The 11,846-nt window shown below is 37.1% G+C and overlaps 1 protein-coding gene across 1 annotated transcript; it reads left to right on the top strand.

The window, feature by feature from the left end:
• The first annotated feature begins 245 nt into the window (after positions 1–245).
• LOC145068347 (auxin-induced protein 15A-like) lies at positions 246–787 on the top strand. Its single transcript, XM_079015304.1, has one exon. The coding sequence runs from the start codon at positions 336–338 to the stop codon at positions 627–629; it is 294 nt and encodes a 97-aa protein (XP_078871430.1). The 5' UTR covers positions 246–335; the 3' UTR covers positions 630–787.
• Positions 788–11,846: the final 11,059 nt, after the last annotated feature.

The raw sequence follows: 11,846 nt of genomic DNA, 5'->3' as shown, positions 1-11,846 counted from the left end.
GGTTATTGTAGTGCATATATCTAATTATAGATGTGTTGAACTAATACTTAATTATTTTCACAATTAAAGGTGTAGCTTTAAAGTAGTTAGCATATCTATAATTGCTTCTGTATCCGAGTTGTACGCGCGTCTTACTTCTTTGAAAATATATATGTCGATGAGGACAGCCATGTGAGGCTCCACACTTCCACACAAGTTGCAAGCTAGCTATAAATACATGTCTCGAAACCTTTTCAAAGCTACAAGTCTTCAATAATCCCATCTACAGAAATCTTTTTTGTAATCTTGGTCTTTCAGGAACATTTACATCTTGATCTTTTCTCACTTTATTAGACATGGGTCTTATGCGTTTGCCTTCTTCGTTGGTTTCCAGTGTAAAAAGGTTTACCAGATTGAACTCCATTCGCAACAGCAATTATCAAAGGGATGTGCCGAAAGGTCACCTAGCAGTGTATGTTGGAGAAAATCAGAAGAAACGGTTTGTTGTCCCAGTATCGTACTTGGAACAACCGTTGTTCCAGGACTTGTTGCGTCAATCAGAGGAAGAATTTGGGTTTGATCATCCAATGGGAGGCCTAACCATTTCATGTGAAGAAGATCAATTTTTTGAGCTCACAGCCCAATTGTAATGTTCATGATATATTTTAGAGCAACAGTTAGTTACATTTGTTTAGGTCTTTTGAGGTGTATACATAGCGTCAAGTACAGAAATGTGTGATTGGTTGAGACTTGAGAGAAATCTTCAAAATAATCAATATATACGAGCGTGTCCTTCTCATTCCAGAAACTGTATATATATGTGGATATTTTCTCTTATGATTGCCAATTTTTTAGTATATATATTTATTTAAAAATAAAAACTTATAATAACGATAACGACTTTTTTTTTTTTTGGTTCGTCCTGAGCTTTTGATGATATTTAATTCATCAGGACTGACCCTATTCGACAATCTTTCTGGGCCCGGCCGGTCGCGCACATCACACACCTTGTTCTTTCTTAACACTTTTTAACTTAGCTTTTAGAAAACCATTTTTTTTGTAAAAATCTTTTAATCCCTCGGTTTGAGTCCAGACATCCCGAGGGTGTGTCTGAATCTCTCAAACCAGGGCTCTGATACCAACTTGTAACATCCTAAATTTCGAGTCCAAAAATTTAATTTTTAATTAATTGATTTATAAAACTTCCATAAGAAACATAGTGAAGACATATCATTTCATAAATCTAATATCTCATGTCTGAAAACCAAACCATAAATATAACAACGTCAGAGTACAATCCAAAGAATCTCGTAATGCGGAAATCCAACATGTGTGTGTATGATGTGCAGCTACCACGACAACTCCTTCCCCTTCGCTGAACAGGTACCTGAAACAAAACTGAAAACTGTAAGCACGAAGCTTAGTGAGTTCCCCCATCGTATCGCATACCATACAATCACATGACGTACATATACTGTCAAGCATATATGGGTGCCCGACCTACCCCTTCGGTCCTCTCGATCGGATACTGCCTAGCATACCTGGGTGCTGGCCTCCCCTTCGGTCCTCTCGATCGGATACTGCCTAGCATACCTGGGTGCTGGCGTCCCCTTCGGTCCTCTCGACCGGATATTGCCTAGCATACCTGGGTGCTGGCCTCCCCTTCGGTCCTCTCGATCGGATACTGCCTAGCATAACTGGGTGCTGGCCTCCCCTTCGGTCATCTCGACGAGATACTGCCTAGCATACCTGGGTGATGGCCTCCTCTTTGGTCCTCTTAACCGGATACTGCCTAGCATACATGGGTTTTGGCCTCCCCTTCGGTCCTCTCGACCGGATACTAGGGACTATTTCACCCCTTTACTACTACCACATAACATGTAACACATAAGCATATCCTATCTAGCAAGATTGGGTATGACTACCCCCTTCGGCCCTATCGACCGGAAATCTTGGAGACTATCTCCCCTACTACTAGTAGTATATAACATCATATCATACTGACACATAACATATTCGGTAGTAGCAAACCTAGATGAATATCACAAAGACAATCATCTAACCTACGACTCCTACTGGCGGGCCGACATTGGTGCCTTAGACCCACTTCTACTAGAAGGTAACTCACCTCGTAAGGTTGACTGCTGAAAAGCTGATCGGCAGATGTCTGACTGCTGCTCCGGTGATCCTCCGGCTATAAATCCATAAAACACTTAATCAGACAATGATAACTACTCTTAGGGTAAAATGACTATTTTACCCCTGACCAAGTCACAGTCTAAGTCAACTTCCAGTTGACCTGACTCGTCGAGTTGGGCCGCCAACTCGTCGAGTCCCTATCCTTTCATCTGTCCTTCTCCATGCTCCTACTCGGCGAGTTTAGCAATGAATCGACGAGTTCTCCTTCTAAACATCCTCGAATGAACCTTCATCCGACTTGTCGAGTTGTATGAACAACTCGTCGAGTTCATCCCCATCCTATGAATAAGTCTGCCATTGACTCGCCGAGTTGTATGAACAACCCGTCGAGTCCTATGATTTCCAGGTCTGTGGCTAAGTCTAATACATTGGGTCACTCCCCCGGACCCCTCTAAGACCACTCTAACACTCATTGGGTTTCTTCGAACCTCAACAGAAAAGGGAAGTCAAGCCATGGACTCGCCGAGTCAAGAATGACCAATTCTCATTTCTCGACTTCTGATGTACAACACTTGACCAAAAGATAGATCTAGGCTTCTAAGATCGATCTAGCACGTAAAGTTACAAACTTTACGTGCATGCAACGGACTATGAGCTCAAATGGCCCTAAATGAGACTCTTAAGTTGCATGGGGCTCTCTAAGGCTCCAAAATCAGTCCCTTTTTGCCTTATAACCGCTCAAAGACCTTGGATCTGAAGTCTTAGCCCCCAACCATGCTTGCACTCATGATTGGTCACCAAGAATGGCTCCTAAAAGCCCTAAATCGCCTCAAAAGGGGATCTAAAACATGAAAGAGCAATGTATCAGCTTTATACCTCTAAAGAACTGCAAAGGGTGCACAAACTCGAACTCCTCTGGCCTCCTCTTGATTCCACAAGCCTTTCTCTTCCTTCGTATGATCCAAAATCACCAAAAACCACCACAAATGCCTTAGATCTTTACACAAACAATTAGGGTTTGATATGGAGAGTTCTGAGAGCAATAGGGACGAACAGAGGCTGAATGAGATGCTTAAATAGGGTACAATCCGTTAGATTAGGGTTTTATCCAGTCAGGGCCAACTCGTCGAGTAGGTCATTAAACTCCCGGGTCCAAGTCGCTCATACTCGTCGAGTTGGCCATCAACTCGCCGAGTTCTAGGCCAAAAAAATGAATAATACTTGAATGAAATTTATACCCGGAACCGGGTGCTACAGCACAACGTCCAATTTTTTTATTATATATATTTATTTAAAAATAAAAATTTATAATAACGATAAGGACCTTTTTTTTCTGGGCTCGTCCTGAGCTTTTGATGATATTTAATTCATCGGGATCGACCCTATTCGACAATATTTTATGGATGTAAATCTATAAAAAATTTAGGATTTAAAACGAAATATATACCACTATTATACTTGAAAAATATTGATACACGATATTTTGATTAAGATGGACTTCGAAAAAGCATGACACCCTTAAATAAGTATTTTTGGACTCTATTATACACCTTAAGGATTTTGGCTTCATTTGAATATATGGCCATGGAGGACCTCCATAGTCCATATGATGACGTATCCCTTAGAATGCGTCCGGGAACAACAGAACAATCTAGCAAGGAACATTGGCGACCGCCAAGTCGCCAAATCTCTCCCAGCACCAGCCGACAAGCGACTGAGGTATGTGCCCACATGCACTCGCTCTGCGCCCATAGGCATTCGCTCCGTGCTAGCGAGCCTGCACATCCTTTGTTCTTAAATGGACATTATACCCTTGTGATAAGAGGAAATGCCTCTAGGCGAAAAATGTAATGCTCAGAGTATTACCACCTAAACTATTTACAAACTCTGAATAAGAGAAGAACATGATCATCCAATCACCATCTATGAACCTTTTCAGATCGGATGCCCTTGTCTCTCCTATGGATCACCCATGAGGCCTAACTATAAAAGGCCTCCTCCATGAATCAGTAAAGGGAAAGCTCTCTCACTCATACTCTCAATACAGCCCTTCTCTCTCAAGCTACTAACTTGAGCGTCAGAGTGTTTTCCTACGTACCCCTCCCGGAGAATGGATGACATTTTCCCTTTCCATATGTGATACTAGGTCATCGTTGTAGCAAAATCCGTCGAGGGTCTCCTGTAGTTTCTATCACATCATTTTGCATCGTCCGGTGTGTGACAATTGACTAAAAACAACAAAAAACCTGTTAATTGGAGATGACGAACAATCATGCCGACAAACCTATTGAACTAGTGGAGAGCCTATTCCACTTTATGTCGTCGCTAGAGCCCATCCTTACCCCAATAACACAAATATATAACACTTCGGCAACGCTAACGTTTGCACCTTCAATAGTCGTTCATGCAGGTTACGTCAATCCGATCAGCCAACTGTGGCACCCATCCCTAACGTTTCTACTACACCCCTTCCAAATTTCCTCACTCTACAGCCCAGTGGAATCCACCTATTGTTTACAACAATGGTCCCCTTACCATCCGTTACACTGGAAAACAACCAAAGTTCACCTTTTCTGATAGTGCAAACAACACTATCTCCCCAACTAGCGTAAACGTAACAAAACCCCCTTGCATTACCACTGATAAGCGCATCCACGCCACCATCAAGCACACAAATCCTAAATTTCTTTGTTATCTCGTCGCCGGTACCAATGCCAAACACATATGTTATCCTACAAATGCCCATACTAGCGTAAAAGGTCATATTTTCACAACCATAAAAACAACTGGATCTATACTAAGGCCTTCAGATACCAAATCAGGATTGCCTATCCAGAAGCATCACATCTCCCTTTGCTAAAGAGCTACTAAAATACGAAATATCTAATACCACAAAGTTACCGCATCTGAAGATATACAACAACACCATGGACGCAGATAGCCATATCGACACTTATGAGTGGATGATGACCTCGTTGAAACTAGACGAGAGGTTCTAGTGCATATATTTCCTAATAACCCTATATTGCAACGCCTAAAGATAGTTCAAGACACTTAATCTTGGATGCATATAAAACTTTGGCCAACTAAAATACATCTTCCCCACAAACTTCATGCAACATAGAAAATATAAAGGAGACCCTCACTTGATCATCAGGTGCAATCAACGGGAAGGAGAGTCGATAAAGGACTAGTTTAAGTGGTTTACGGACGTCACACTCGACGTACTAGGACACGAAGAATGACTAATGACATATGATTGTATATTGTCACACCTTATAACATGTTGCTACTAATTTATTATAAGAAAGTTTTAGTTACCTAAACCATGCTTGGTCTAGTTTTCATGAACATTGAAATTATCCACTAGATTAATTCATAGATAATTTGAATGTTAAATTGGTTATTGGTAGCTAATTGCATGATCATTGAATTGGTTTCTTAATAATTATTAGTATTAATTGATCAAACCAAGGGTGCAAGTCACTACATAAATTGGTAATCAAAATTATTAGTTCCATTCACTTTTAACAATTCAACCATAGGAAAATAGGGTGATTCGAATTTTAAGTGGAGGTACTTCAACTAGGTTCTTTTCTTAGCGTGTTTGTATTATTATTAGTTTAAATCGAGTTTAAGATAGTTAAACAAAAAAATCTCCATCTTTATTTTCTATTTTTAGTTTAATTTTATTTGAATAAAAAAATACCTATTCCCTTTTGTTTGACACCTGGTCTTGCTACAACTATACTGCAACATGATTAGGTACACTGCCTAGTGTATGTTTAAATTCAGTTAAGAATAAAGTAGTTTTATAAATTTAAATCTTTGATTAAATTTTAGTATATAAAACCACACATCAATGGATGACACATACAATGAGATGAAATTTCTATAGAAAAATGGCACACGGGATTTAGCTTAAGCTCCAAAAGGTAAGAAGACAGTTAAATGCAAATAGGTTTATAAATTAAAGGAATCTATTCATCCAAATGACTATAACCGAGATACAAGGACATCTTGGTAGCCAAAGGTTGTAGTTAAATCCAAGTAATCAATTACATTGATATTTTCACTAAGATCATAAAACACATTTCTATATGTTCTTTAATGGGATTGGTTGTTTTTAGTGATTACACATTCAAACTTCTTGATGTAACTACAACATTATTAGATGATCGGCTTGAGTAGGAGAACTTTATGAAATAGCCTAAGGGATTTGTAATTTATGGAAAGGAAAATATGATTGAAAGTTAAAGAAATCTCTATGTAGCCTCAAGAAATCTCCATAACAATTGTATAAAAGATTTGATTCTTTCATGACTAGTCAGAAGTTGAAAACATGCAGTTATACAATTATCTTTACTATAAGAAATGTGATGATGGTTCAATGGTCTATTTAATTTTATATTTGAATGACATGTTTAGTTTATAAGGATATTCAAAAGATAAAAGACTAGTTGAATTTTGAACTTGATATGAAGGACTTGTGGGTGGTGCGAAAAAGATCCTAGGAATGGAAATTATGCTAGACACAAGTGCAACAGTTTTATATCATTCCCGAAAAGGATACATTGAGAAACATTTGCACTGTTTTAAGATGGGTGATACAAAAGAAGTCAACATCCTTCTTCAGCCCACTTTACACTATCATCCATGTTGTGTTTTAATAATGAAGAAGCTATAACGTTACGCTACCATATTCCAATGTTATAGGCGATGGGTTTTGTAAGTTACTAAAACATGTAAAGTGGAAAATCTTAACCCTTAAGTTCACATGCAACCTACTTTGGATCTATGTTTTCTCTAATTAATAGCAATAATAAGTTAACGTCAATAACCCTAATAAACCCTAGGTATTTCAAAAATACAAGAAGGATTAGGGTTTACATACCTCAGATTTATTATAGCAAATAAATCTTATTCCTTTCATTGTTGTCCTTAGAAAGCAAGCACCAAAAACTTAGTGCCTCTAATGGTTTGTACCCAAAACCATAGAAACCCAATAATGAAGAAAAGAAAGAGGAGATGGGTAGAAACTTTGTTCCTAAACTTGTAGGTAAAGGTATGAACGAAATTTGTTGGTCTTGGGGTCCTATTTCTAGTTTATGTAACTTGCAGGAAAAGCCAAATTTGAATTAATTAAACAATAGATTTAAACCTAATTCAAATCATTTCCTTATCTACATCCAGGAGGTTTCCAGAAACCCTAGCAATCAAGTCAAAAGTGCCATCCCATAGATGGTTCTAGAATTGCTTCTTTTGTTCGACTATTGAACAATTACAATTCACCCCTTGCACCTTTAATTAATTCCAATTAATCCCAAATTAATTTCATATTAATTTTGATTAATAATTAATCAATTCTAATTGATTTCACATCAATTTATTAATCATATAAATTAACAAATCAATTATATAACAATTAATCTCACATTAATTTATTAATCACATAATAAATTAATGAATCAACTATCTATTTCCAATTAATATATTAACCACATAATATATTATCAAACCATTTTCCTATAATTTCTAATAGTTTGTTAATCACATATTAATCTAATAAATTATCATTATCTCTCCTAATATCATTTCTAGCTATTTTTTGTTATGAGGGCAACCCAGAAAGGAGTTTGCTTCTATTTGCAAGTTTATACCAATTTAGTTACGAGCTTAGACTCCTTGATCCAACAATCTCCCACTTGGATATGTCTATAACTACAATAGCAAGTATAACCAAATAGTAAATAGTGGTTTCCAAAGCCTCATCCAAACTCTGACTCAAACTAAACATCAACCCTAAGATAAGTCATCAGTTATTCCTTCATTTTTCAAGATATTGTATGAACAAAGTCATGGATTAAATGATCAACCTCATGTTCATTTGTTTGTTTCTCAGTCTCCGATATGATGATCAAATTTAGAATACAAAATCGAACACATTAATTTAGTCCGGACCATGCATGCTTCTTATAGATCAACTCAAATCCCTGAGGGGCCTAAAGATGTCGTTTTTCCTTATTGTAACAACGTAAATTCTCAAAAAAAAATTCATTTTTAAACCATATTTTTAATCGTCAAAACAATATCCAAAACAAACTGTATCCAATGTCACCATAACAAACAAATCACAGAATCTCAAAACATTATCTCTATGAGTGTCTATGGATCATGCTGGCGCCTTCCCGCGATCCTCGCTAGTACCTGAAACACATAACACAGCGACTTTAAGCATAAATGCTTAGTTAGTTCCCTAAAATACCACATAAAACACATACGCCTTTCTAGGCCATAACTCTGTGGGATCTTCCGATCCAAGTGTCTCAGGGGACTTCCTTCCCAAATCCCGATAGACCTTCCGGTCCTACCCGTATCGACCTTCCGGTCCGTAACCTCCTGACCTTCCGGTCCATGTCATCTTGACCTTTCGGTCCATAACATCTTGACCTTCCAGTCCTTATCATTCATAACATTCATAACACATACATATCACATAACGACATATAGTACATACATCTCATAGCATACAAGACCTTCCGGTCACACATGGGTACCCTGCCAGGTACAGCCAAACTTTAACGGGACGCAGGATCCGATCGCTGTGATGAGATGGATTTCTGAATTTGGCATAAAGCCTCTCCGACCTCAGTATCCGAGAATGTCTCTCAGATGCTCCTTATGTTGCTCTCTAGATCTTGAATGCACCAAAATATCATCAATGAACACGATCACCCAACGATCCAACATCGGCCTACACACCCTGTTCATGAGATCCATGAACACCACCGGTGCATTGGTGAGCCCGAAAGGCATCACCAGGAACTCGTAATGCCCATAATAAGTCCTGAACACCGTCTTCTGGATATCCTCATGACGCACTCTCATCTGATGATATCCAGACCTTAGATCAATCTTGGAGAACCAAGACGCTCCCTGCAACTGATCGAACAAATCGTCGATCCTCGGCAATGGATAACGGTTCTTGACCGTCAACTTGTTCAACTCCCGGTAATCAATACACATCCGGTGTGAACCATACTTTTTCTTGACAAAAAGGATCGATGCTCCCCAAGGGGAAGTACTCAGTTTAACAAACTAATTGACTATGGTATCAAACTATTTGAATATGAATAAATCTCTATTACTTAATCACCATAACAATTACGAATTTATCCATTGTAGATTGTTTTGTGTAATCAACTAACTACTTGAATTAAGTAACATCAATCATGCCATGTTCTAAACACGCATACTATGCCTCTCTATGGCCTTCCATTGTGAACAGATCGACTAGACATTATTCCAATGATGATTATTTCACAATTCCTAATTTTCATCGCTATCTAAGATCTAGTGGGTTTTCTTCTTTACATGTATTGTCCTTCTAAGATGTCGAGGCTCTAAAGTCATACAAATTGAGCCTTTGATATTACTGAATACACCATTATATCTTGTTACTTAGTACAATTCCATGGTTATTAAGTCTCAAATTCAAGGCACACCCCTTGAACACTTCTCTTGCATTAAAGTTTCCAACTCGTATGTAGATTTTATAACCAACTCTTATTATGGAACGTTTTCATATTCCCATATGACCGCCAATTCTGACTAAGAATCATATCAATCCAAAACGTGTGACTATGGTCCTTCCAAAACAATACCATACTTCCAACTGTACGCAAACAACTGATCTTCAGTAAACCTCAAAATGTTCTTGACAGTTTGTTTAATAAGTCTAGTCACTTAAAATTCTAGTCCTTTTTCTCACAATGCTCAGAGCCTTTGGAAAATTAGAATAAGTGAATATTATAACATATACAATCGATCCTATATCCGAAGCATATGGTACTTGACTCATTATAGTTTATATAAGGATTTAATATGTGTCCAATCTCTTGCTATAATATTTCGATATAGAATCTTCTACATTGAAACATTTCAACACTCAATTCATATATGTTTTTGAGTAGGTTCTATTAAACTATACTATATAAAACTTTAGATTTGTATTGAAGTATGAATGCCCTCTCCCTTAAGTCCATTATAGCCAAGAAGTTCCTAACCTTTGCAACTTGCAAAATAGAGACATTGTTCCCCATGAATAGTATTGTCAACATCCAATACCATCATTAGAATTATGCTCCCTCTAGATTTGACATGTACTCATAAATCAACTAGAATTCTAGAAATCAATACCCTTTGACTTTCTTATGAACGTGGAGATTCCTATTTCGTGATGCTTTGTCAAGCGTTCAATTAGGCTTGTTAAGCTTATGCACTTTATCCAGATAGTGTATCTATTCAGACCAGTTCAAGACGTGATAAACATATCTCCTGAAAGTTCAAAAAATTCCTTGTCATTCCTTACAATTCAAAATATGAAGAGGTATGATGTATCATGTTGTGAATTTGAGAATGCAATTAATACAACCAATATCCATATTGATCTTTATCAGATCCTTTAAACTACTAGCTAAATTGTTTCCTCATAACCATTTTCATGAATTAGAGTGAAACCTTTTGCAACCTATATTTGAACGTGCATACGTTCCCATCCATATAGAAATTTCATTTTCAACCTATAGTCATAAGACAAGGTTTAGGACAAACCAAAATCACATTTTGGTCTCCTTCATGTACTGAACTTTGATATTCTTCATTTCTTGGTTTCTGGCAGCTCAAGCCCCACCAGCTCTTTCTCTCATGTTAGCAGCTCACCCATATTGATTAGTGTACATTTACTGACCAACACACTTTGATTTTGCAGTTAAATAAAAAAAATAGAACTCATAAGCACTGCCGACTTAACTGGAAATTCACATAAATAAGAATGTGTCAATAAAGACAACAGATTTTCAACCTCAAGTTCTGCGCTAGTGATAATTAAAAGTATCATTATCGGTTGATTCGTGAAATTCTCAAGATCAATACGACTCCTACTGACTTCTTGACATATAAGTTTTTCTATCAAGAAACACTCCTTAACGAGCTAAAACAAATATGCAAAAGTTCGTGCAGATTCCCGACATGATGACACTATTCAGAATTGGATTCAATTCATCTTTTGTTTCTCGATTACTGAAAAACATAATAACTCCAATTCTTAATGTGCTTCAGCGAGAACTCATTCTTACTTCTCATATTAGGAGGTGTTACTAATATTCTTAGTTTGAAATCAGTTTACAGATATGATTTAGAGTTGCTAGAGCATAAATCTAAAACTCGATTGGGAATGAACTATGACTCATCTCTTGATCAAACCATTTCTAACAATATTTGATTCCTCTTCTTCGTCATACAGTTGCACTAAGATGTTTTGTAGGATCAATTGTGATATAATTCCACAATCACAAAGATGATCATAAAAAATGATACTAAAGTACTCATTTCCTATCAAATTAGAGAATCTTTTATCTTTCTGCCTAATATATTCTTCTACTCATTCTGCAACTCTCTAAATCTTTTCAAAGTATTAGAATTATGCTTAATCTTATAAACACAACCATATTTACTAGAAGCATCAGTAAATCATGAAAAATAGAGTTATGGTCCCTTGTGGTGCATCTGAAGTGTAACACCCTGTTTACTTATTAAATAAATAAACAAATTAATAAATGAATAATAGACCTAAAATAAAAAACTATGTATCAAATGATGGTCTCGTAGGGCTAATTGTCACACTTTAAGAGATTGGGGGTTAAAAGTGTAAAATCCGGACTTAATTT

The sequence above is a fragment of the Lactuca serriola genome, chromosome 8 (assembly GCF_051521515.1).
Source record: "Lactuca serriola cultivar US96UC23 chromosome 8, Lser_US96UC23_V15, whole genome shotgun sequence".
Taxonomy (NCBI): domain Eukaryota; kingdom Viridiplantae; phylum Streptophyta; class Magnoliopsida; order Asterales; family Asteraceae; genus Lactuca; species Lactuca serriola.
The sequence above is the reverse complement of the archived record's forward strand: the minus strand, read 5'-3'. Positions and strand labels throughout refer to the sequence as shown.

Coding starts and splice junctions, on each gene's coding strand:
- LOC145068347 (XM_079015304.1), top strand. CDS start 336: ATGGGTCTTATGCGTTTGCCTTCTTCGTTGGTTTCCAGTGTAAAAAGG.